This window comes from Pseudonaja textilis, chromosome 3, assembly GCF_049901715.1.
Source record: "Pseudonaja textilis isolate UNSWEBS1 chromosome 3, rPseTex1.2, whole genome shotgun sequence".
Lineage (NCBI taxonomy): Eukaryota > Metazoa > Chordata > Lepidosauria > Squamata > Elapidae > Pseudonaja > Pseudonaja textilis.
Genome location: NC_141992.1, coordinates 78,636,107 through 78,662,781, shown reverse-complemented (window position 1 = coordinate 78,662,781; position 26,675 = coordinate 78,636,107). Strand labels below are relative to the sequence as shown.

The 26,675-nt window shown below is 40.5% G+C and overlaps 1 protein-coding gene across 2 annotated transcripts in view; it reads right to left on the bottom strand.

Annotated features, from left to right (window-relative positions):
• Nucleotides 1–256: 256 nt before the first annotated feature.
• Nucleotides 257–26,675, bottom strand: part of PLPPR5 (phospholipid phosphatase related 5) — a 92,476-nt gene continuing 66,057 nt past the window's right edge. The window contains exons 4-6 of one of the 2 annotated variants that reach the window (XM_087930173.1): nt 16,162–16,338; nt 14,897–15,016; nt 257–7,077 (exon numbers count right to left, since the gene is read on the bottom strand). In XM_087930173.1, coding sequence (XP_087786299.1) covers nt 6,952–7,077; nt 14,897–15,016; nt 16,162–16,338 — 423 coding nt within the window. In that variant the 3' untranslated portion in view covers nt 257–6,951. The remainder of the gene's footprint in view (nt 7,078–14,896; nt 15,017–16,161; nt 16,339–26,675) is intronic. The other variant, XM_026700125.2, reaches the window with a different exon arrangement.

The window sequence follows — 26,675 nt, the reverse complement described above, 5'->3', positions numbered from 1 at the left end:
CAGTCATGTTAAAAACAAAATAATGGGGGGAAAAACAAAATGGAAAATGCACAAAGGGCTTTCCAAATCTGTCCAGGCACCTTGTGATCCAAAATAAACCCAGCCTACATCTCAATATATGGTAATCCACCAGACAGCCCTGGAAAAGCCCACAAGAATTTGTCAAATTCCAGCATCTTATATTGACCACATAACTTTTACAATTCCTTGAATCTCTTAACAGCCTCTTCAGAAGAAAAAAAAAATGACAATGTAGTTTGAAAAAAAATCATTTTATTTTCTTTAAAAATACAGTACACAGCAGTGTGTTTTCTTTCCCGCCCTGTTACTGCTGGTTCACAAAGATAACATGATAAATTTAACCCCGATACTAGGCTGTTATAAATCCTGAGAGTGACTCAGTTACATGCTGATTTACATAAGACAATATGCTGAAAAAGAATAATCTTTCTTTTAACATAAAAGAGTCTCTTCCTGAACTTATGAATCAGATATAAAATTTGCAGAATTACTGTGCTGCAATGACCAACTAAGGATTTCCTTGAAATCCTCATGGTGAATAATTTTAAGTCAAGTGGATTCTAAATTGCTATACTATACCAAGAAGTGAAAACATACTAACTATAATGAGCACATGGGATACGGTGTGATTTACCAAACACATTTGATCCTTTGTGTTTCTCAAACATGGCAACTTTAAGATGGACTTCAACTCCCAGAATGCTGGCTGGGGAATTCTGGAAGGTGCCGTTCACATATTGTAAATTTGCAGTTTGAGAAATACTTCTTTAGTGGGTGCTGATGGTTGTAACACCCCCTGCACCTTCATAGTTAAAGGACTTGGTTTTTCATTTGTGTAAGTACTTTGTAAAAATGTGTTTGTTTCATTTAAATTATCCAGTTTTACAGAATCTTTGGGAAAATATCCATATGTCAGCTGCATATGCTTATAATAGTACTTGGTATCACACATCTAGAGGTGTGGCATTTTTTAATATCCCTAGAAGAATTTAAACCACCTCAGTTGTGTTGTTTGCATTTCCTGATGGCAGTATGTGGCAAAGGTGTATTTTGAGCCAAGTGACACGGTCAGCAAAATCATGGCTCTAAACATCCAGCAGAGCCAGGTTTCCTTCATTTCAAACTGCAGGCAGGAAATCACTTAAATGAGTAAGAAATAAAGGAATTGTAGCTATGTTGGTTGGCTAGGTGGAAAAATTCAGTCTTAATGCAGTTATTACCAAGTTTATAGAAAAAAATTTTTTAAGTCAAGGGAGAGAGAGATTTTAATTTAGATTTCAGAGAGATTTTAATTTACAAAAAAAAAAATGTAAATAATATTTGTACCTATCTATATTCTGCGGTATCAGTATCAGGAAAAGGCTGCACTAATGCTACTTCTAACACTGTAGGCCTTTTAAAAAATTGCTCATGGTATCATGTAACTATTGAAGAAAATGAAATGGGAATAATTGTAGCTTATCACAGACTGCTATATTCATCTTTTTAAAAATTGGCAATTGTACTACACAGAATTCATCTTCTTTTCTAGGGCAAAGCACTCTCTTTAAGGGAAAAACATGAGTAGCTTTGTATCAAACACACTGTAACCTTTTGTGACTTTTAACTAACATCATTTGTACTTTCATGGTACGGTTAGCATTTCAATGATCATCACAAAGCAGGATTGTCTCTCTCTGTGTGTTGGGTTTGGTTCTGTGCATGTTTAAAATAATTAATAGCATTTTAAGTACTATTGTTTTAAGTGAAAGGAAATCAGGTGTGTGTCTAGCTTTTTAGTGAAATGGGTTATTTGAAAATATTTCACTTATACTGGAACTCATCCAAAAGTCTAAATCTGAAAATGTAAATTACATGGGTGATGCTGTGCATTCCCTCCCACACATCCTAGATTGCCATGGTGAATTAGGTATTAATATTTGATTTTTAATAAGACTGGCGACACACTGTAAAAGTGTGTTGCATTTTATAATCACTGGGTCATTAAAAAAATGAAAGAAAATATATGCAGGTATGCATTAGCCTTATTTTTCTCTCTCTCTTAATTCTCTTGTCTGATGCTTTCCTGGCTTATCCAAAAAGATTACCTGAGATACAGAATAAATATTTGGAAGGATGGTAATACTTTGGTTCAACTTCAAACCATTTCGAAGACCATTTTTCAACAAAACCTTTCAAAGACTTCATCACCTACAGAACCCACATTAAAAGAAATTATAAACATTAAATCTCCTGGCTTTCAAGCTGTAGAACAGCCCAGCTTTGTTTTTTCCTACTGTTTGAAACATCATGTGGAAATAACTTTATCTGGGAGCCTAGATCTCATTTTCAAGAAAGGCAACAAGAATTGTCAGCCATTATATAGACTGAAGCTAGATTAGGCTACAGAATATTCCATGTATTAGTAGAAGAGGTGACAGGGATAAGATCTTACCATGTCAAAAATCAATTTTATGTCAATAAAGGAAGGAGCTAAATGTTCTATAGGACACCTGTTTGCAACTATTATACTAAAAGTGATAACTGCACCATGATAAGATTTAAGGTGGATCACAGCAATGGAACATTTTTAAGTGGGAATGGGGGTTAGGAAGTGGACGAAAAGAAAGGGAAGCCAACGTATCAAGAGACAGTGTTCAAATGTTGTAAATTTAGACTATTAAAATGCAAACTGCTCCTCCAAAATCACACATTATTTGAGGCCAAAGGGATGAGATCAGTGTACATGATCTGTGGCTTATTCTTGTCCCTAAATCTAATTGTACCTACTGTAGAGTAGAGATTATAGTGATATCCTGCTTAATGCAAACGAAGAAATATTGCACAATTCTACTTCATCTGCTGGTGAAAGAGGAAGCCTTCCTTGGATAGCAATGTCTCCCCAACGGAGTGGGGAGTGGTATCAATTTGAAATAAAAGCATATAAGATCTTCTGCCCCCACTGGGAGCAAAGAATATTCTAATTATTCCTCCCAATATGTAAAGGACAAATTCAAAGGCTTTGAAACTACTTTTACAAGTGTTTTCTAAGTCCCCATAACCTTTAGCTACTACCCATAAAAAGCAATAATGGTATGTTATAAATGAGTCAATATATGATTATGCTGGCAAAAGGTTTGGAGTTATAAACCTTCAGTTTGTGTTTGATAGTAAAAGAATAATCTACCCCAATGTCTACATGTTCTCATTTCTAATCCTAACAACAGGGTACATTGAAGACATTTGAAGAACTACAAAATCAACTATTCAACCACATGAAGTCAGGAAAATATTGAAATAAATAATTTGTTTTAAAATAACAATAGAATACTTATCGGAGTATAAATGGCATTTTTTTTTCTTCAAAAACAGAAGCACCAGTCTTAAGAAATGTGGTATGAGAATATATAATAGGAAGTGCCAGTGGCATCTGAGTTCTGGATAAGATTCTTTTAGAAAAGTGTACACTGAAAATCGGTTTAAATGGGAGTTAAGTGTCATGCTGAGTTTTAAAGACCAGATCTCCTTGGAATAGTCTAATACTTACATGACCAAGTTAGGAAATAAATATGCTGGAACAGGGGAAATGGTATGTTTATATGACATGCTGAGGTTCACTTTTTCCCACCCAGTCCCTAAATGGTACGATGCTTTTGGTTAGAGTTGGAAAATATTCTTAACTCAGGCATATTCTTCCTAGGTTGCTGTAAATTTTAATGCTGTTAGATCAGATTCTAAGACCAAATCAGTTTTCCTTTAATATTGAAATTGTTTCAGTCATTATGAGTGAACTGTGAAGAGAGATGATGTCCAATGTAGTGAGTAGACATCCTTTTCTCCATCATGTGACTTCTGCAAAGGCTGTGAGGTGGTTCTACAGAGGTGAAAAGAACAAAGAATAGAAGTCATTCATCTGTAAAGACGAGAGGTGATTTTCCCACTGTAGATCCCATAGTTTAGTAGTACTTCAGAAATTCAACCGTACATATCTCAAGAAAATCTAAAATGCTTTACAAAATATTCCACATACATTAGAAGAAGAAGAATAACCCAGTTTATGATTACTTTTCCATAATACTCAATTAAGTCACCACTCTTAAATGATTGAGTTCTTCATACATTTAAACTGAAACCAAATTTTACAATTATTTTATAATAAGTAACTACAATATAATTTTTAAGAACATGGCAAAATCTGGTAAATCAAATTCTCAATACTATTTTAATTCTGCATTTCTTAGGATTTATAAAAAAAAGTTTTGTAACTCTTGAAAGTGGTATAACATGAAACAAGAGAAGCTTAAATAAAAATTGTATTTACTATTCAGCAGAATGCAAAAATGTTCTCTTTCATAGCATTTCATCTTTATTCAAGCTAGTTCCACTATTTCATTGGGCAGGATCCATCTATATATTTCTTGCGTAAACATATTCATAAGAAAATACATGCATGTACCCAAAGCATTTTAAAGAGCTTGCTTTTTAAAAATATAGGAAGGTAATAGGTCACTCTTTATAAGGGCCAGGTATAACCTTAAATTGGCTTAAGACATAATATGTAATATGTAGGCAGCTAACTTCCATAATTAGTTAAAATACTGAACAAGGATGAATGGGGGATTTGATCTATGAAAACACGATTCATTGAAATTAATATATATTTTTATGAATTTCTTTATTAGTGTACATTAGAGGCCACTGATAATAGGTTCAAGTCTTTTGCTACCGATTCTAATCTAGATCAAATCTCCTGTTCACTTAGAATTCAGTCCTTAAAGCAAAAATGAACATGTTTTTCCTCCTACATCAAAATATACAGGAATAGCCTCTGGAAATTGGTTAATCAGAACTTCTCGCCTCCAAAGGGTCTAGATCTAGACTGGAAATACCCATGGAAACTGGAGATAAAGCCCTGATTAATCAACCTCAAGTGGAGAATCTTAGTTCATTTGCTGTTTATTTTGGTGTAAAGAAAAAAAACCCTGCTAATTATGTTTCTGATGTTGTGGTAAGCAATCTAGGGATTTTCAAAAGTTTTCATTATAATTCCATAGCAGCAAAGCCACTCATGCTCTAAAGAATGCTGTAAAGAAACATTTTATTTGGTAGTTTGTAGCTGAACAGCAGCGGGAAAACAACTACTTCAGAGACTACTCATAGTATGATATGGAATTGGGGTGGGATCATTTAATTGGAGTTGAAAGTGACCATAAAACTACCTGAACAATAGATCAGGAAGCATAAACCTTTTTGTAGTCAACTTACCACGGCCAACTTGCTGCTGGACATCTTGCCACAGCCAACTCACCACAGGACAACTTAACAATTTGATTTTGTTGGGCTCAGGGAGCTTACCGGTATCCTGGAACGTGCCTGGAGCCCGACACATTGATGAAATGTTGGAACGGAGATTGGAAACTATGGGGCAGACGGGACTGCGGTGCTAGCTGAGGGAGAGGGGGAGACTACTGGACTGACATGAGGGCTGTGTGGGTGGTTGGACTGAGGGTAGGAGGATTAGGCATGAATGGATTAGGCACGGGGAGGAGGCTCAGGGGATAATTAGCTTAATGTCTTAATGGTCTTCTGAAACACGAGGCTCCACTTTTGCATCAAATAAACGCCTTAAAAAAGGGGGTGGAAGAAGTGCTACACAAAGTACCCAAAGGGACACTGCAGCACATAGGTTCACTGGAGCAAACTCTTTTTCCTTAAAGCTCCCAAAGACTCGGTGTAACTCCTTCAAGAGCTTTTCCCAGGTCACATATGTATATGTGTGCACGCAGAACTATTCTGCTTCACAAGAAAGTGGTGGATGCGGAAAACCTGGGAAAATCCTTGAAGCAGCTGTTCCTCTACCGAATGTTTGAACAAAGGTACTTTTTATTTTGGAAACTGTGTGTTTCATGAAACACCCAGTTCTGTGCAAATGTTTTTGTACAGAACTACTGGGAGATTCGAGGATTTTATTTTTAGGTCAGCCATTCCTCATTCCAGAACCATATCAGGGGGAACTCCAGATGTACTACAAAGCCAATGACAAATATGGGAAGGAATTAGAGAACTATAAAAGATGTCCCTATACAGGGCCCAAGATAGAGCTTGTTGGACTCTTCTGAGAATAAAACCTTCAACAATGCCTTTGGATCTAGCACTCAGTCAGAGCAGACACACTGAAACCCATGCAAAATAAAAATAAAACAAATCCAAGTTATATTATCAAATTCCTTAGTGAATGTTTGTTGGCACAAGCATTCACCATTAATTCACAGCAATGTTGTGTTTGGTTTTGGGAACAGCAATTTACAAGTTTATATTTTTGTAAAATCAGAGGCAGTTACTAGTGAGACGACAGGGGGAAAAAAACATGCACAGCATGGCAATAGTTATTTCCAACCAACATATCACTGGAGGAGAGCAAACTGGAATAGTTCAAACTATAAAACATCACCATTAAAATAACAAATATATTAAAACTGAACCTTAAGTGCTGGATTACATTTTTAAAAATAGAGATCACATTTACGGTACTTAGCAATATGCCAAATAATGATTCTTACTATTTTAAATAGCATTCCACTCATGTAAAGTACATTTTGACAATATACTGTAGGTAATTTATAATATAAATCTTCAGTAATGCACAACTCACTAATCATTTTGAGTACGGACAAGAATACAGAATACAAGATGTAATTAACTTGTATTGCTAATCATGTTCCAGCCTGTGCATTTTGTTTAAAAGACAGTATTAAACTGCATTTGGTATCCTCTTAGGTGTTAAAATATTTTTCTCCCAGCTTTGCAGGAGGTGAATAGGAGAGTAGAATAAAAATGCAGCTGCACAGACTTCTGCATCTCAGAGAGAACTCTGCCTGCACTGAAGGTTCAGGTATGTCCCTTGCAAGACAGCATCTAAACACACCGGTGTGCTTGTTTGCACACATGATTTTATTGCCTTATATGAAGATGTTCAAACTGGTCCATTCCTGTTACCCAGGACAACAGCCTAAAGAGATGGGCTTTAAAAGACTGTTCTTGCAAAGGTTCTTCTTCACCTGCATTAGCACCTGGGTTCTGCAATAAGTACAATAATTGCATCGCTTGAATCATGTTTGGACAGCTTTTATTTTTCTTCATCTTACCAGCAGGTAACATAAAAGGAAGATGGTTTTGTTTTTAGTGTTAACTTAAATAAAAAAGTATATATGCATAGACTATTTTCTGAGAGTCTGTACTGAAGGAGGACAGAAATTATGTGACAGGAATAGCGGTTCAAGAGCTATGTATAAGCAACACAGTGATCCTATACTTGGCTTGTAAAACATTTAGGTGACCCTGGAGATGTTGTGATGGTTATAAATGCAAGGACTAAAGCATTTTTTTCCGGTACTGTTGTAAACTGCAAATGGCCACTAAACAAATGGTCATAAGTCAAAAGCTACTAGTATAGTAGTATTGTTCAATGTAGTGTAATGCAGTGTAGTGTAATATAGTTGAGTATAGAATGCTAACAAAAAAGAGCAACCTCTAGAGCAGGGGTGTCAAACTCAATTTCATTGAGGGCTGCATCGGAGGTGGGCGTGGCCAGGGTGGAAGGGGCTAGCTTGACGTCACTCTTGTCGGGGGTGCCTGTGGCAGCCCAAGTGCTCTGCCAGCGACAACAGCCTCCTGCAACCCTCTGCCAGCAAAAACGGAGCTCGGGAGGGCTCCGTTTTCACTGGCAGAGGCACTGTAGGCCGGTCCTTCACTGTTTCTAGGGTGGCCCCATGGGCCAGATCTAAGCAGCCTGCAGGCTGGCCTGAGTTTGATACCCCTGCTCTAGAGGGACCCTCATAACTTATTTATCTAATGCAGTGGGTTAATGTGACATGCTCACCAAGCACACTGTATTGACTGAATTTGCCTGGAATGAAATGATCTAATGCTCATAGAATGCCTCCACAGCAATGGCACTTAGACTTATATACCGCTTTGAGTGCTTTACAACACTCTCTGAGCAGTTTACAGAGTCAGCATATTACCCCCAACAATCTGGGTCCTCATTTTACCAACCTCGGAAAGATAGGAGGCTGAGTCAACCTTGAGTGCTGTCAGAATCTACTTCTAGGCTGTAGGCAGTTAGCTTGAAATGTTGCATTCTAACCATGGTGCCACCATGGTGTTTTCTTATAACTATCCTCTATAAGAGGATACTTTGAGCCAATCATATTTTTCTCTGTATGACAACAAGCTACACTGCTATTAAATTTTTCACAGGTACATGGAACATGAAGCCATTGGTAGCTGGATTAGAATACAATCCTTCCTGTATGCTTTGACTGAACATGTTTATGTTTAAAAATTAAGATCTAGCTATTTGGCATGGGCATCTGCAGTAGGGTCAAATACACACAAGTAGAAACATGCATCTTATTTAGGCTGAAGAGGGTAAGTTGGCATTTATCTCTTCCATACTAAAATGTTATGGACTGTTCATATTGCTAGCTGGGCAGAGTTACAGCCTTGACATAAACTACATCACCCAGGATGTAAAATGAATCCATAAATATTAGAAATAGAATGTAGATATAATGTTCCACTGCTCCCATGCTCCTCTGCCAGTTTACAGTTTTCTCCCTGCTTGGCTTTGACATTTGGAATCAAAACAGTGCTGTGGCTGAGATGTAAAATTAGGATTGAAAAAAACCCAAGTTTGAATCCAATCAGTCATAGAACCAAACCAATTAATTAGATTCACTGTCTATCTCTCAGCCTAGCCTACATTAAGGATTATTGTAGGAAAAAACTGGAGGAGCAAGTTATATATAAAACATACCACTTTTTGAGATCCTAGGAGGAACATGAGATAGCAACATAAGAAGTAATAATAAAAATAATAGCAACAACAGAGTTGTACTGGCTTGGATTCTGGATAAAGCGTCTGATGTAATGATGCCTAAGTAGAGAAGGCAGACTATATGAATTGTTTCCTCTTATTCATGCATTTTTTAAATTGAACATTTAGCTGCCTCACAATGTTAATGTGGGCAAATAAAAGCCTTTATTTTGACATCTCACAGGAAGGTAACAGAACGGATTACACAAAAGATAACACCCATCAACCAGATGCTTGCTTGAACAAATGAGATGGGAAAACAGGTTGATTTTTGAGATGGAACTGAATAAAGACTTCTATAACATTTCACCCTCTGCTGTAACTGCCATGGTTTTCAACCAAACCAAACTGAGGGGGTTACCCTGAGGAGAAAAGAAAACCAAGAAACAAAATATCTAACATCCCAGTCCTACACCATTTATTTATCTATTTCCCACCTTATTTATTGTTCAGTTAGTTTGATAGTGAACATACCAAATATCATTCTTCCTCTTATTTTCCCCACTGCAACAACCTTCTGAGGTGGGTTGGGCTGAGAGAGAGTGATTAGTCCAAAGTCACCCAACCAATTTGTCATTCTTAAAGTGGGATTAGAACATAAACCATCCTGGTTTCTAGCCTGGTGCCTTAACCAGTGGACCAATCAAGCTCAATTTACACACAAGCAATCTCACACATACATGCAAAACGTCCGCATCCACTGTATAACAAGTGCTCAAGTCTGTCAAACTGCCAGGGGTATTTGGGGTAAAGAAAAAGGGCGTTGGTACTTACCTGACACGCCCGTTCTCTTTGAGCTGTGAAGAGCATCCAGTAGTGGGAGGTGCTTCTGTCTCTGCATGTCTAGGCTGGGCTTAATTTGTGGAACGCTCCTCCTCCTCCACGGTACTCCTCCCCAGCGTTCCCCAGTTTTGGCGAAGACGAGATACATAACCGCCCTCGTCCTCAATGCCCTAACAACTTGTTGGCTGAAACAGGACCCCACCAGAAAGAAGAAAAGAGTGGGGCTGGATGCTCTTCACAGCTCAAAGAGAATGGGCATGTCAGGTAAGTACCAACGCCCTTTCTCCCATGAGCTGTTCAGAGCATCCAGTAGTGGGACATACCAAACCTTGACCTGTCCTACGGGAGGGACTCCGTCTGGCCTGGAATCTCCTCCTGGTCCCTGTGGACCCGTTGCAGAACTCTTCTGCCAAAGGAGGCCTCAGCGGATGCAAACACATCTATTTTATAATGCCTAATGAATGGCGATGGAGAGGCCCAAGTTGCGACTCGACAAATTTCAGTTATTGGTGCCTGTGTGGCCCACGCTGCCAGTGTTGCAGCGGTCCTTGTTGAATGAGCTGTTATACCCCTGGGCACCTGCAGGGATTGAGTCTGATACGTTTTCACTATCGCGGCCCGTAGTCAATGGCCTATTGTAGAAGGTGAGACCTTGCATCCCTGAGTGTTGGGCTGAAAAGACACAAATAAGGCCTCCGTTTTTCTGAAAGCCGCTGTGTGGTTGATATATATTTGCAATGCTCGCCTCACATCAAGCCTATGCCATTGTAGTTCCATCCCTTGGGATGGTCTGGGACAAAAATTAGGAAGTATCAGCTCTTGTGCCCTATGAAAGGCCGAGTTAATTTTGGGTATAAATGTAGGATCAGGACGAAGGACCACCCGGTCAGAATGGAAAACACAAAGATCTTGTCTGACAGACAAGGCTGCAATCGAAATACGACGAGCAGAAGTGATCACTACAAGGAAAACTACTTTGTACGTCAGAAATTGGAGACTTGACGATTTCAAGGGTTCGAAAGGGCCCTTAGTGAGTGCGACAAGGTCCCAGGTGGGATAACGGTGTACCACTGGAGGGCATAAATTTGTGGCTCCTCGAAGGAAACTCCATATGCGTGGATGATGGGAAAGAGAAAGTAGACCTTCACAAGTGAGAACTGATGCCAAGGCCGCCACCTGTCTTTTCAACGTATTAGGTGATAAATCCTTGTCAAGTCCCTCTTGCAAGAACTCTAGGATTTGAGCCACAGATGGAGAGGTAGGATCAATTCGAGACTCGGTACACCATTTGCAGAAACTGGACCATGTGCCATTGTAAATGCAAGTTGTTGAGGGGCGTCTGGCGGCTTGGATAGTGGCAATAACTCTGTTGGAAAACTTTTTGCTCTTCAGACAACTCTGCTCAACCTCCAGACGGTCAGGTGCAACCATTGAAGGTCCGGATGTTGAAGGGGTCCCTGGGTTAACGAAACCCTGGCTTGCAGAATTCTCCATGGTGTTGATACGGATAGACTATGGAGGTCTGCAAACCACAGCCATCTGGGCCAGTAAGGAGCTACTAGAAGTAGTTCTGCCCTCTCGTCTAGCAGTTTCTGGATGACCTTGGGAACCAGTGGAAGTGGCGGGAATGCATACAGAAGTCCCGGGGGCCAACGACAGCGGAGCAAGTTGAAGTTCTCTGCTCCTTGCGAGGGGTACCTGGAAAAAAATCTCAGGAGCTGAGCGTTGAGGGGGGAAGCGAACAGGTCCACCACTGGCTGTCCAAATGTCCTGACCGCTTCTTGAAATAGGGACGGATGGAGGCGCCGCTCCGATTGATTGATGGTGGCCCTGCTCAGCCAGTCTGCCTGTGTATTCAACAGATCCGAAATGTGCTCTGCTCTGATGGAAAGTGGGTTGCTCTCCGCCCAATGACACAAGTGCTCTGCTTCTTGCGTGAGATGTTTCGACTGTGTGCCCCCCTGTTTGTTTATGTGAGCTTTGACTGTTACGTTGTCGGTCAATATTAGTATGTGCTGATTGTGTACCAGTGGAAGGAAGCTGTGGAGAGCCAGATGTACTGCTCAAAGCTCCAGCCAGTTTATGCTGCATGACTGTTCTATGGCGGATCAGCGGCCTTGGGTTGTGAGCGATTAAATGTGCGCTCCCCATTCAAACAGGCTGGCATCGGTGGTGATGGTAAGTCTGTGTGGCTCTTTGAAGAGGCAGCCTCTGTTGATGACTGGTCTGGTCCACCAGAGGAGAGATATGAGGACCTTTGATGGTAGCCTGACCTTGTATTTGGAGTTGCTTCGGCTGGAGCGCTGGTACGGGAGCAGGAACCACTGGAGGGATCTAGTGTGGAGCCGAGCCCAAGGGATGATAGAGATACATGAGATTATCTTGCCTAACAATTTTGATAGTTCAGCTAGGGACACCCTCTTAAGACCCCTGATCTCCTTGCTGAATGCTATTTATCTGGTGACAAGTAAACTTTGCCTTCCACCGTATCTATGACTGCCTCCAGATGGGTTAACCAAGTCAATGGTGTTAAATGACTCTTTTCCCAATTTATTGAGAAGCTGTGTTGTTGTAGGGATTGTAATGTGTTCTGAGTGTCTTTGACTGCTTGATGGGGGGAAGATGACAAAATCAACATGACACTGGAGTCGTATGGGGATATCACGGAGATGAACAGCTAGCGCTGCAAGAACCTTCGTGAAGGTCCTAGGGGCAGAAGCTAGTCTAAAAGGAAGGGCCACATATTCAAAATGGTGGTTATTATAACAGAAATTTATAGTGGGAAGGCCAAATAGCAATATGCAGGCATGCCTCTGTCAGGTCTATGGACGTGAGGACGTCACCCTTTCTGATGCCAAGTAAGATAGATTGCAGAGTGTGCATTTTAAACTTGCGATATACTAAGAAACGGTTGAGACGTTTCAGATCTAATATTGCTCTCCACCCCCCCACCCCACCCCCAACTTTTTGGAACAACAAAAAGATGTGAATAAAAACTTTGCCCTCATTGGGTGGTGGCTACTGGCTGGATGGCTCGTATATCCAGTAGGTGTTGGATAGCTGTTTCCATGAGATTACGTTTAACCGGGTCTCTGGAGAGAGGGCATGACATGAAAAAATCTGGGGGAGTGGATTGGAACTCCAGTGCAAGGCCAAATCTAATTGTGTCCCTGACCCAGAAATCAGAGGTTGAGGAGTCCCATTGGTCCACGAATAGTTTAAGGCATCCGCCAATGGGGGTCAGGTCCAGGGAGTTATCTTGGACGCCGAAAGGGTCTGTTTCCTGCTCCCCGAAAGGATCTTTTGAATTGACCACCCCTTCTGCCCCTATCCCTGAAGTCGGACCTGTCTGGCTGCTGCCCTGGTCTGAATTTTTGGGTGAAAAAGATCCCTGGTAAAAGGGCCGAAAGGATCCCCTCTGAAAGGACTGAGGATTTCTAAGATCTGACTTTCAAAAAAGGGAAGGAAGATTTTTCTTTTTGTTATGGGTTTCAATTAGTAGCGGATCAAGGGAAGAGCCAAACAGTCTGTCTCCCACAATTGGGGATGAAGCCAGCTTGCATTTGTGCTTAAAATCCACTTGCCAATGTTTTAACCATACATAGTAAGCGTCGCGCTGTGACATGTGAAGTAATGGCCCTGGCTAAAAACTTGACTGCATGATAAGTTGCGTCAGCTGAGAATTCAGCAGCTGCTTTAACTTTAGCAATATCTTGGTGAGCTCTAAGATTAGAATTAGGGACATGTTCCCGTAAGAGGCAGAGCCATTTGAGAGAAGAACGGGTGAAGAAGGAGGTGGCCGTGGGTGCTCTGATGGCCCACGCGTCAGACTGATGAGCTCTGTGTAGGGCTAGCTCAGCCCATTTTTCCTCCGGCTTTAATGCCTCCAGCGCATCACTGGGAATGGAGGAGGATGCTAATCCCACTATAGGTTCATCTACCTTGGGAGTACTCAATAATTTTGAGAAATCAGGGGCCAAATTGAAATATTTCCTGTCATAACCAGTGGGGGCTGGGTACACTGCTGCAGAGGCCCACTGTTTCTGTACCAGGTCCGAAAACATGGGAGGAACTGGGATCACCTCTGCTTCAATTTCTGGTTGGTTGAAAATTAGATCCTCCGGTCCCTCTTCCGAAGGAGTTGGAGTGCTAGAAGGGGTCGACTTGTTTAGGCGTGCAATATTTCGGCCAAGGAAGAATCACAAGCACTGCCTATCTTTAGGCTGAGCTAAAACTGGGGAACACTGGGGAGGAGTGCCGTGGAGGAGGAGGAGGAGACATGCGGAGACTGAAGCACCTCTCCCACTACTGGATGCTCTGAACAGCTTACGGGAGAAAGCATATATTAGTGTTCAAAGAAGTCATTAATTTTATGCAAATAGCCTCCTGCAAACACTGCTCAAACAGAAGTCTTTTCCTAAATGTCATTTGAACAATTAGGCACATATAAAAAGTGCATTTGTATATGTCAGGGTGTCAAACTCGATTTCATTGAGGGCCTTATCAGGGTTGTGTTTGACTTCCAAGGGCTGGGCTGGTGGTCGCCAGCTTGACGTCACTCGTGTCAGGGGTGCCTGTGGTGGCCCAAGTGCTCTGCAAGCGAAAATGAGATCCCAAGGTCTGTTTTCGGCTGAGATAGCTTCCTGCAATTCTCTTCCAGCGAAAATGGAGTTTGGGAGGGCCGCACACAGGCCTCCCGAGTTCTGCTTTTGCTGGCAGAGGCACCGTGGGCTGGTCCTTCATTGTTTTCAGGGTGGCCTGCAGGCCAGATCTAAGCATCCCACAGGCCAGATGCAGCCCGTGGGCCTTGAGTTTGACACACCTGTGTATATTTTAGTCTTTTATACAGCCACAAAACCATCACTGGGCAACTCATGTATCCTTTGAACTGAGACGTTTGGACACAATAAAGAATTTTAATTTAGCTTATTAAATTAATTAACTGAAGAGAATGTTTCAGTCCCTTCTTCCCACTGTTGTGAGAGGAAGAAGGCTGTCTTTTGTGATAAAGTGTGATTTAACTGCACAATATAAAATTACCCTTTTTTCTTTATACTTTATACCTCTTTTGTTCATGGCCTCCTACAATCCTTGAGAAGATACAAAAGGGTTCTCTTCGGTCAACCATAATTTATGAGGTGGACTTGAAGATTTGCTCCTCTTACAAAAATTAAGCAAGGCAACCAGTCTACCTCATATTTACCACAAAGGTTATCAATTCACAAGAGACCTTACCTTTACTACAGAATGTTCTACCCGAGGGATGCTGATCATAGACATTTGTCCCAAATTGTCCATGTGTGACTGTTCATGTTCTGGTTGCCTACCTCTAAAATTATTAACCACACATACCACCTAGAAAAAAAAGAAAGTTCTTAGATACCATGAAGCCATTATAACATCGGAGTCTTGCTGGAAATACCATTACAATTAAAACTGTACAATTTCCAAAATATATCCACCCCCCCTCCAAACGTTTTAATTTAATGCACTGTGAATTCATGTAATTATAAATCCAGTACAGGTAGTTCTCGACTTACAACTTGGTGACCGTTCAAAGTTACAACAGCACTGAAAAAATTATTTATGACCATTTCTCAAACTTATGACCATTGCAGCATCCCCATGGTCAGCTGTATGCTTGGCAACTGACTCACATTTCTGACAATTGCAGTGTCCCAGGATCATGAGATCCCCTTTTGCGACCTTCTGACAAAGCAAAGTCAATGGGGAAGCCAGATTCACTTAACAACTGTGTTACTAATTTAACAAATGCGGTGATTCGCTTAACAAATGTGAAAGAAAAAGCATAAAATGGGGCAGAACTCAAATTTTTCACTTAGCAACATATATTTTAGGTTCCATTGTGGTTGTAAATTGAGGACTACTTGTACAGTGGGAGGAGAATTTTCCACATTATTCCTGGGGTTTAAAACAGTATTTTCAAACATTTAGGCAATATTTCCAAACTATAATATAATTGCAGAGGGTGCAGCTTGATAGAATGGGACCTTAAAAATGGAACATCTTTAAATTAAAATAGAAACATGACAGTGTAAGGGCAGATACTTGATGAGGCTGGAATCCTGGATTCTCAGGCCTGAGAAAGTCATTTTACAAACAAGGGACAGATAATCTTGGAAAGAAGCAACTCAGTAACTACAGACTCAAAAATGCAGGAGAAAGGAGTCACATGGAAATGATAATGATAACGATAAGAAGAACTCTTTAAAAATTACTCTCTGAATAGAATAGTCTAACAGTACAAAGCTCATAGATGGAATAACATAATGCAATACAATGACTTTAGCCAGGGAGAATAATAAACACTTGTATTTACTGAAATACAGCATATGATTTTATATAGTTCTTTAATCAGGCAGAGTTATAAATGCTTGTCATTCTTGAGAATAGCCTGTATCTTGACAGATTAATGAAATGATGGATTCTACAAACAGTCAGACATATAACAGGTAGAAAAATGTGTAGCTTATACATACCAAAAACACTGCTATTGAAATACCGACGAGAAATCCTGCTATCACATCTGACCAGTGATTTCGATATTCTGCTACTCTGTTGATACCAGTAAGAAATGCCATACACATTATGCTCAAGCAAAGAACTGGTTTTGCCAGCCTGGTTCCTCTGGCCTTTATTGTGTGGGTGATGTACATCTAGGAACAAACAAAAATAATAAAAAAAGGTAATGAAAATAAATGCAATGCAATATCCACCGATTTTCATCCAGTTATTGAGGATTTTGAATACCTGTCCCACTTTTGAAGAGTAATGATTTTTTTAAAAAAAAAAATCATATAAATTAACATTTATGCCAGGAATCCAAAGTTGTTATTGCTTTATTTACTGGATTTCTATCCTGCTTTTGGACTGAAATACATTGCAACCCTGAAAATTACGTCTTTTTGTGCCCTCATCCCCTGGTTGAGACCGGTGATAAATATTAATAAAGAAACAGGCACAATCCATGATCGAGTGAGAACCAGAGATGGGTAGTTCTAAGCTTACAACCACAATTGAGCTCAAAATTTCTGCTCATCAGCGAAAAAGTTGTTAACTGAGTTTTGCCCCATTTTGATGACCTTTCTTGCCACTGTTGTTAAATGAATCACTCTAGCAGAGGTGGCATTCAGCAGGTTCTGACCGGTTCTGGAAAACCGGTAGCGGATATTTTGAGTAGTTTGGAGAACCAGTAAATACCACCTCGGACTGGAGATTTTACAATATCCTTCTTCCCCTGCCACGGCCACCAAGGCACGTCCACAGAAACGGTAGTAAAAAAAAATTGAATCCCACCACTGCTCTGTAGTTGTTACTAAACTAGTTGTTAAGTGAATCTGGCTGATTTTGTTGACTTGGGTTTGTCAGAACGTTACACAAGATAAATACATGCTGGTTGCCAAGCATCCGAATTTTGATAATGTGACTACAGGGATGCGGCAACAGTCATAAGTGTGAAAAAACAGTCCTGAATCATAGTCCTGTTTTTTTAAACTTTGAACTAAATGAATGGTTATAAGTCAAGGATGACCTGTATGGTTATATTTCTCATTTGTGTTAAAGATTCCTCCCTCTTCCCACAGTGCATTTAGTGGCACAGTTCTCAGTGCATAGAGATTAAGTGTTATGGCTATTTGGGCTCATTTATGTACATAACAGGGACGCGGTGGCTCAGTGGCTAAGATGCTGAGCTTGTCGATCAGAAAGGTTGGCAGCTCGAATCCCTAGCACCGCATAATGGAGTGAGCTCCCGTTACTTGTCCCAGCTTCTGCCAACCTAGCACTTCGAAAGCATGTAAAAATGCAAGTAGAAAAATAGGGACCACTTTGGTGGGAAGGTAGCAGTGTTCCGTGCGCCTTCAGCGTTTAGTCATGCTGGCCACATGACCACAGAGACGTCTTCTGATAGCACCAGCTCTTCGGCTTTGTAACAGAGATGGAGCCAGAAACGACTAGCATGTATGTGTGAGGGAAACCTTTACCTTTACCTATGTATATAACACTACACAAACAGAATTTTCTTGAATAATTTGACTGCATAAATTAAAAAGAAATTCTAAAAATAATAAGGAGAAAAACTAATCCTACTTTTATATTGAATATATAGAGGCACGTTTAGTAATATTGGAGAGGAAAGGCACTTTTTTTACTTGCATTTTCGTGTACATGCAAGTGCAATCAACATTAGGCAACTATGTTGTGTGCAGAGAAGTGCGATTGAAATTGTTCAGTTAATTAAAAATATTTATGCTGGCTAAATATCTTGCAAGACATAGTCTAGCTAGCAATCTTGTCAGAGTTTATGGCCATCATCCAACACTGCTGCACTTTAAAGTAAAATGAAGAGATTAGGTGCCTAGAATTCCATTAAATTGGAACTTACTTTTTTCTTTGTTGTTTGGCAAAATGTGTTCACTATAGACAAGAATCTTCTATATATATATATAAAAGAGAAATACCACTCACATATCATCACAAAATCTCCAGAACCGTAAAGCCTACAAACTTGAAATTTGTCATGTTATGTTCCTCTTGGCTTTTAAGTGCTCACTAAGAAAGTATTTTTTGAAATGACCATCAGAGCATTAGCATTTGGTATATTATTATTAACACGCTCTGATGCTAAGGAGTTCTACTCCCCCTCCCCACCTGAAAAAAACTTGTTCCAAATGCAAAACACAAGCAGAAGAGAGGAGTTTCACTTTTAGTTTCACAGAACCAAGCAGCTTTAGTACAGAACAGCTGAGCTAATCCATGCCCAGGCTCCTTGCTGTCTCAGCAAATACTCTGCTCGCTCAGCAAATACTGTTTCAGTTTCCAAATGGCCCTTAACCTTCTCACACATTGACAGGATGCTAGCCAGATGAATACTGATGGATGCTGGTAGGCAAGAGGCAGATTCCCCCCCCCCCTTTTCCCCCCCAAACTAAGCCCAACCACATAATTTCATAGTGAAACACAGGTATTGAGCTAGTTAAAAATAAATAGCAAAGTACTATGAAGTACAGGTTGGTAGTTTTCTGTTTCCAATCACCAGATGAAACATGTACAAAACTTGTCTTTCTTCACTTTGATGATTTTTTTTAATGTCCAGAGATACCTGATTCATTCTAATAAAAATCCAGTGTAATACACTATCATTCCAGTTTTATATGTGATGAACTGAAAACAAGCTATAGATGCATTGCAGATGTCTTTAGTAACAATATTTACATCACATTTAAAAACTAACATGGAACAGAAATAAAGGAATATCATTTAAATTGGAGTATACACAATGTAGACATTTTTTTAAAAAAAACTAGGCACCTCTAATTAAGGGAATAATGGAATACCAAATAGATAACCATCTCATAATTAAAGGAATAAACTTGATATATAAAACCCACTAACAGGATATACTAGTTAAATCAGGTAAAATTAAGCAATATATAAGCCAGACTATTAACGTTGGCTTAAAAAAATGTTGTCCAGACTAAGACCCTTGCAAGGTATTCAGTTCAGAACACAAGCTACCACATTTTTCCTTTGAAAAATCCTCTTCTTCTATCCCCTTCATGTGTAGAAAAGCAATGGCCAATATTTTTGTTTTTGGGACATATACACTTTAAACACACACACAAAGTTAAATTATATTTGGAAAGCTGAAATACCAAAGGTAGAAGGATCTTCCCCTCCAGATACCAAACAACTACAGGCCTGTCCCAAAGGTGCTTTGTCAAGAGGCAAACTGGACTTTCTTGTATTTCTTTGAAGACGTTTCACTTCTCATCCCAAAAACTTCTTCAGTTCTGACTGGATGGTGGGGAATGAAAGGATTTATATATTCCTGGCTGACAGCTGGTCATTTCCATTCTTTTAGAGCAGGCTTGTCCAACCCGCGGCCCACGGGCCGCATGTGGCCCAGGTCGCCTCGTAATGCGGCCCAGTGCCCACCCCAACCTTCGTGCCAGAGCCAGCGAGGAGGAGGAGGAGAGGCAGGCGCGAGGCGGGGCGAGGCGAGCGGCAGGCCAAGCAGCAAGAGAAAAGGCGGGCACCGTCAGAGCACCACCTCCTGCTGTTGCTGCCGGTGGCACTGCCGCCGCTGCTGCCCCCGCTGCTTCTGCCCCCGGCGCCACCCCCGCCACCGCCACTTCTTCCCCCGCCACCGCTGCTGCTTCTACCCCCGCCGCCGCTTCTTCCCCCGCCGCCGCCACCGCCGCTTCTTCCCCCGCCACCGCTGCTGCTTCTGCCGCCACCGCTTCTGCCCCGCCACCGCTTCTGCCCCGCCACCGCTGCTGCTTCTGCCCCGCCGCCACCACCACCGCTTCTTCCCCACCACCGCTGCTGCTTCTGCCCCGCATTCACTGCCGCTGCTGCCCCGCCACCGCCGCTTCTTCCCGCCACCACCGCCGCTTCTGCCCCACGCCGCTTCTTCCCCGCCATCACTGCTGCTTCTGCTCCCGCTGCCGCTGCCCCTGCAGCGGGGGCAGAAGCGGCAGCGGTGACAGGGGAAGAAGTGGCGGCAGTGGAGGGGGTGGTGGCGGGGGCAGAAGTGGCGGCGGGGCAGGAGCAGCAGCGGTGGGGGGAGAAGCGGCAGCAGGTTCACAAGCGGCGGCGGCGGGGGCAGAAGCGGCAATGGGGGCAGAAGCAGCAGCGGTGGCAGAGGAAGAAGCGGCGGCAGAAGCGGCAGTGGGAGCAGAAGCAGCAGCGGTGGCGGGGAAGGCTTCTGCCCCTGCCGCTGCTGCTTCTGCCTTCCAGTCCTGCCTCATCCAGCCAGGCCATTTGCAGGAGGAGAGGTAGGCGTGAGGAGGGCGAGCTTTCTCCCCCCCCCGCAAAATTTGGCCAGAAAATAAACTGTGATAAAAAAACCGTGATAAAAAAACCGTGATAAAAAATAAATAATTTTTAATAAATAATTAATAATACATAATAAAAACATCTCACTAACTTCATTTCCAAATAAATTTAATATGTTAACTATGTTTTCTATGTTTTTGGGGGATGATCAGGTATCGTTACTGTTATTTTATTTTATGTGCGGCCCAAACCAAATTTTCATCTTCTAATGTGGCCCAGGGAAGGTGAAAGGTTGGACACCCCTGATTTAGAGTGTCGTTGAAGCCACTTGGAGGTTTATCTGTGTCCTCAGGGTCACCTGAGTAGTGGAAATGGGTGTGGAGCCTTCTTGCTTGAAAGGACTGTGTTGTAGACTGGAAGTAGATGGTGCCTGTCCCTCTCCCTTTGTTGAGAGAGGGCTGTTCAATTTTGACATTGATGGTCTCTTTGCCCCCTCTTTCAAACCAGTGGTCCTCTCTATCCAAAATGAGGACTTTGCTGTCTTCAAAAAGAGTGGCCTTGGTCTTTTAAATGCAGATAGACTGTTGAATCTTGTCCTTATGAGTTTTTTTATTCCTATGACACGACTACAGGGCTATTTGAAAGCTGAGGATGAAAGCCTTCTATATCAAACCACTGAAACATTGGAGAAATGATGGAACTGCACTATGGGGGTGGGTGGGTGGGTGAGCAAGCACACTGAAAAGGAGGCCACTTGGGAAAAAAGCAGTAATTGAAAAACAAAACAACTTCCTGCTAAGTTTCAAATGATCCATACATATATTGGGTTATTAAAGCCAAAGGCCTATGGCTTATGCTATTCTTCTACTCAGGATAAACAGGAGCTGTAAGGCTGGTTTGGCTGAAGTTATGTGCAGACAACTGGAAGTGCTCTAATCCAAATGGATGGGAGCATTCAAGCCAATGTAGGGAGAGAAAGTATAGCAGGGAAATACATGTGGCGGTTGCATTCAAAATGAGTGAAAAAATCAATAGAAGGTGACATCCATTTCTGCCCTCCAGTTGCCCACCAGTTTGGGGAATAAGAGGTACATCCAGATCTCTTAAGAACTGCAATCTGAATCAAGGTTTTCCAGTGTCATGACTGACAGCACTCTTAACATACTCCTGAAATTACAGCTACTCATTAGTAATCCAAATAGCAAACTTGACATATCAACAGAGGCACATTAATGTCCATTTCAGACCCGATTCTTTTTTTCCCTAGTTTGCTTAAGAAAAAGGTGATGTTGTAAGACCCAGTGCTTAGAGCACGGGTGTCAAACTCGATCGTGTCACGTGATGTTATCGATTTTTGCCTTTGTGAAGCTGGGGTGGGCGTGGCCTGTGATGCATTCGGCCTGAGGGCCACCAGTTTGACAGGCCTGGTTTAGAGTAACTGGCTTGCTATGCAAAGTACCCACACCTATGTTGGAAACTTCTTCAATATTTCTATCTTTATTGCAAGGCTGCTTTTAAACATATTCATGAGAAGGGGGAAGTCAGATAATGGTAATTAATGTTAAAATCCCAGGCCCTTGTAGGGGCAAGACACCTAATCATTCTGCTTATAGCATTTCTGCTAAAAAAGGGAGAAAGAAGGAAACATGAGGTGTATCTTGCCTGAAAATGCTGAAGCTCACCACCTGTTTGTGAAATAACGCTTTTTATGAACAGCAAGCGATCAAAAATAATTCTGCCTACAATTGCCGGAATAAATCAGTGGTTAAAAAAAGACTGCATCCTAAATCACACTCTTCCGTCTTTCTCCCCTCATTTGGAAGGCAACGTGATTTTCACTTCACAGCTCCTCTTTCATCTCTTCTGTTCAAATTGCAGCACACACTCTACGCTACCATGTTAGGTTAGAATACTGATGAGTTAAGAAGGAATTTAGCTTCAACATGGTTCTCATCTCCACGAATACCCAAGTCTGAGATACCAATAAACTCTCAAGGGCTGAATTTAAGACTACTTCATACTTTAAGGAGCTAGCTATCCCAGCTATAAGATTCACCATGGTATCTTGTAGCAAAGTAAACAAGTGTGAAAATAAATTTTGTTTTTAAACGTTTTCTGCATAAAGATGACACCCTTAGCTAATACATGTTCTCAGCTGCTCAGGAATTATTGTCCATGCCTGAAAATATACCAGGCAGGAACAAACAAATTGTGGGCTTGGTACTCAATGACCTCTCTAATAGAAGTAATGGAGAAGTAAGTGCCAGCCAATACAAAAAAAGCAACATCCTGTGAAAATGTATTTTCCAGCGCTGACTATCCACGGGTCTCTGATGCTCTTTATATTTACAAAAACCTATTTTCTCACTACTACATTCTACTATAGGGCTTGCTACAAAGCAGCATGCAGTAGACTGGACTGCAATCTGCAGAAAACCACCTGTAAAGATTTGCCAGTCAAATTGCTTTTTAGCTTTGCCACAATTTTAAAAAAACCCTTATTTCTATACATCTAATAAACAATTTGTCCAAAGCTACAAATGGAAAGATAAGCCACTTAGCTTCCATGTCCACTCTAATTTATTCATCTCTCAAAAGTCTAAGTGCATTTCTTATCTAATGCTTATCTAATTTATGATTGCATTTGATTTCCACATCTGTTCTAAGCACAGTTCATCTGTGATCTATGTGATAACAGTTAATACTGTATAAAATTTCCTTTCTCTTTTCTTCAATCAATTCTAGGAGAAAGCTTGGATTAGTCCCTGCAGTTTTCTTGCCAAGGTTTTTCAGAAGTAGTTTGCCACTGCCTTCTTCCTAGGGCTGAGAGAAAACGGCTGGCCCAAGGTCACCCAGCTGGCTTGTATCTCCTAGCCTGATATCATAACACTACAGTAAACTGGCTTTATTTTTTACGTTTTATCAAATAGTTGATTGCTGTAATCCAAGTAAAATTTTTGTCAATGTCCAGTACCTCCCACCATCAGTTATGCTAATTAAAATGGTCAATATTTCCAGTTTGGCAACAATTTCTCCACACTCTGGATTGGATGGACCAAATTTCTTTTTCAGAAAAAAAATGGTAATGGTTGAATATCGTCTCAGTTTATAGGTTTTTTTTTATATAGAAGAATAATTCATCTTGTTTATTGTGGCACTGAATCTAGTAATTGTTTTTATGTCAAAAAGGTAAATCTAGGTTAAACATGAGACGCACTGATTCTGCCTAAAGTTGCCAGAATAAATCAGTGGTTAAATGATGCACTGAACAAAACATGGAGCATGAAGACTTCAGCTAGTTAACTGGGCTCCATCACAGAAGACTTCTTTCCGTTGTGTTTATTTTTTCTCTCCCCCAAATCTGGGTTATATCAGTAGGAGGTTTGGGTGGTTTTTGTTTTTCCCACATGACCAAAAAAAAAAGATGCTTTGGTTATTTTTCCCTTTTAAAAATGTCTTTAAATCACAAGGTTCATGTCAGGGAAGGGTAGCAGAACTTGGGGATGGAATTAAAAGAGGAATTACCTTAGAATCCTTAAGATGCCACAAGCAGACCATGTCCAACCCCTCTCCCCTTTGAATTTCATTAGACCTTATCTAACAAGCAGGGTCAACTGTTAGTTGAGAAGATTCCTGTGCATAGGCATTTGGCAATGAATCAGTTTAATTGGACCTTCGTATGCCTGACAGTTCACCAGTTATGCTGATAACTCCCACAAACACAAATCCATTCCACCCTTATTTCCACAGAAATAAGAATCCATTGTATTTTTGTGTGTACTTTTTATATACAAATTTTCCAAAGGGACAAATGGTTGAAAGCACTTTTGATGTCAACACTCTCTCCAAATGCACAAAGATTTCAAACTAAGTTCTCTGTGATCTTTTCATGGACATCTGATTCATCATTTAATTTGATTCTGATATATAGGTGATAGAGGCTGGAAAATATTAATGAAAAATAGTAATGTGCTATTGTGAATTTTTAGAAGGAAACCATCACAGAGACTTCGGAAAACCATTAACTATTTTCAAAAATGAAATTCCATGAAATCACATAATGAAAATATGCATCACAAACTCAGGGGAGATTTGTTTATACATATGACTTTGGCAACAGGAATTGAAGAAATTATTCTAAATGACACACTCAGATAAAAAGCCAGATTATTAAGAAACAATGTACTTTTGATCGCCATGTTCACAGAATCTAATTTAATGGATATCTTGCAATTTCATGACTTCAAACAGCTATTTTGTTTTTAAGTTTGCTACATCAAAATGTGATACTGGCAGTCACATCCTGATATGTAACCCAACAGAAAGTGAGAAAACCTTAGGCATGTGATATAGTTCTATCTGTCTTGTATGTTTATTTTATATTTTGCAATACTTTTTCAGCTAGTCAAAGTAATGATCTCAGTGTTTTTCCAGATTAACATGGTTTAATTACTGCCATTTTCATAATATCAAACATCTTATTTTAGACTGGTTAAAACTTGAACTCTCTAATTTTACCTTATATATAGACAAATGGTTATATGCTTATTTTCAAGAATGCACTCTAAACTGTTTATTTTTGTACCTTAAAGTATTTATTTTTTAAGTAAGCATATACATAAGCATTCAGTGTAGTTGCTGCTATATGGGATACCCACTGAGTGTTATATCTTATGATTTATGATGATTATATTTTATGATTATGATCATGATTTATCAATTGTTGCTTGTATGTACACTGAGAGTTTAGCACCGGAGACAAATTCCTTGTGTGTCCAATCCCACTTCAGCCCTTATGGCAGCCAGCAGCCCTTACAGCAAAACATGACTTGATTGAATAGAATATTTTATTTGGACAAGTGTGATTAGACACATAAGGAATTTGTCTCCAGGGCAGAAGCTCTCCGTGTACATGCAAAACAACAGAACGATAATCATCATCATTACAGTAATACAATAAGAGGGGGAAATAAAGATAATAAGGTGGATGAATAATAACATAATAACCATGGGCAAATTATAAACAGACATTAGACAGCATTGTGAGAATTTTTGATGAGAATTGAAGGAAATATCACCTAGTGTGGCAAAACTTGCTGTTCTGAAGGTTCTTAATATCCCAAAGCAGTTCACAAACAATTTCCTGAAGTGATTAAAAGAGGAAGTGGGTGAACCCAATGTCCATTTGAAGGCTTTAAACTACAGTTTGAGCGAAGTTGACTTTCCCCTGTCTTCCAGAGCAATAAAATCTGACAGTCTTTATGGACTACAGGTCCTCTCCTTTGGCCAGAGAGGAATTTTGAGGCACCGATTCCTTCACTAGCCTCTTGTTCCACTGCAGTCATTGGCACCGCCATTTCTTCCCCAAAAGAGCCAGATCTTCAAGGCTTTTCAAAAGGGAGGCAGAGTTGGGGTCATCCAGGTATTAGGGGGAAGCTGTTCCAAAGGCCAGGCATGTCACAAACAGAATCTCACACCCAGTTACCTGTGAGGCAGTGGCACTGAAAGCCAAAGGATTCTCTAGAGAGATAACAGTAGCTGAATGACACAATTGGTCGAACTGATCCACTATCTCTACAGTAGTATGATCATACACCTATTTTCCCATTCATCCCCAATCAGGATAGACTCCCATGGTTTTGAAGAAACCCATAAAGAATCTATTTTGTGATTCCAGGTGGAGCTTTTTTCATTTTTTAAATTATCATTTTGTTAATTCATAATATCTTGTTCTACACACACAGCACAGGAGAAGCTGCACCAATTTCCACAGAATTTACTTATACAGAGTGAATTTGGTGGCTATGAGCTAACCATCAATTACTGAAAATCAAAGGAATTTCCAAATGTGAATCATACATTAAAAATTGCTTAGTAATGTACCCAGAACATAGGAAAATGGTAAAGTTAAATTTATCCAAATCTGTGATAGCTTCTAATTCTATTTTTTTTTGGTGGGGGAAAAAGAAAAATCTCAACAACTTTTATTTGAGTTTCATATATACTAGCAGTGATATATATATTCACCTTGATTTAGGGCATAGGTGACAAACTCACCACATCACGTTGCCGTCACATGATATTTCACCTTTTCCCATTTGTGGAGCTGGGATGGGTATGACTTGCACGTGATGCATCCAGCCCGTGGGCCACCAATTTGACGCCCCTGATTTAGGAGATACTAAAAATATTGATACATACTAATTTTCACTTA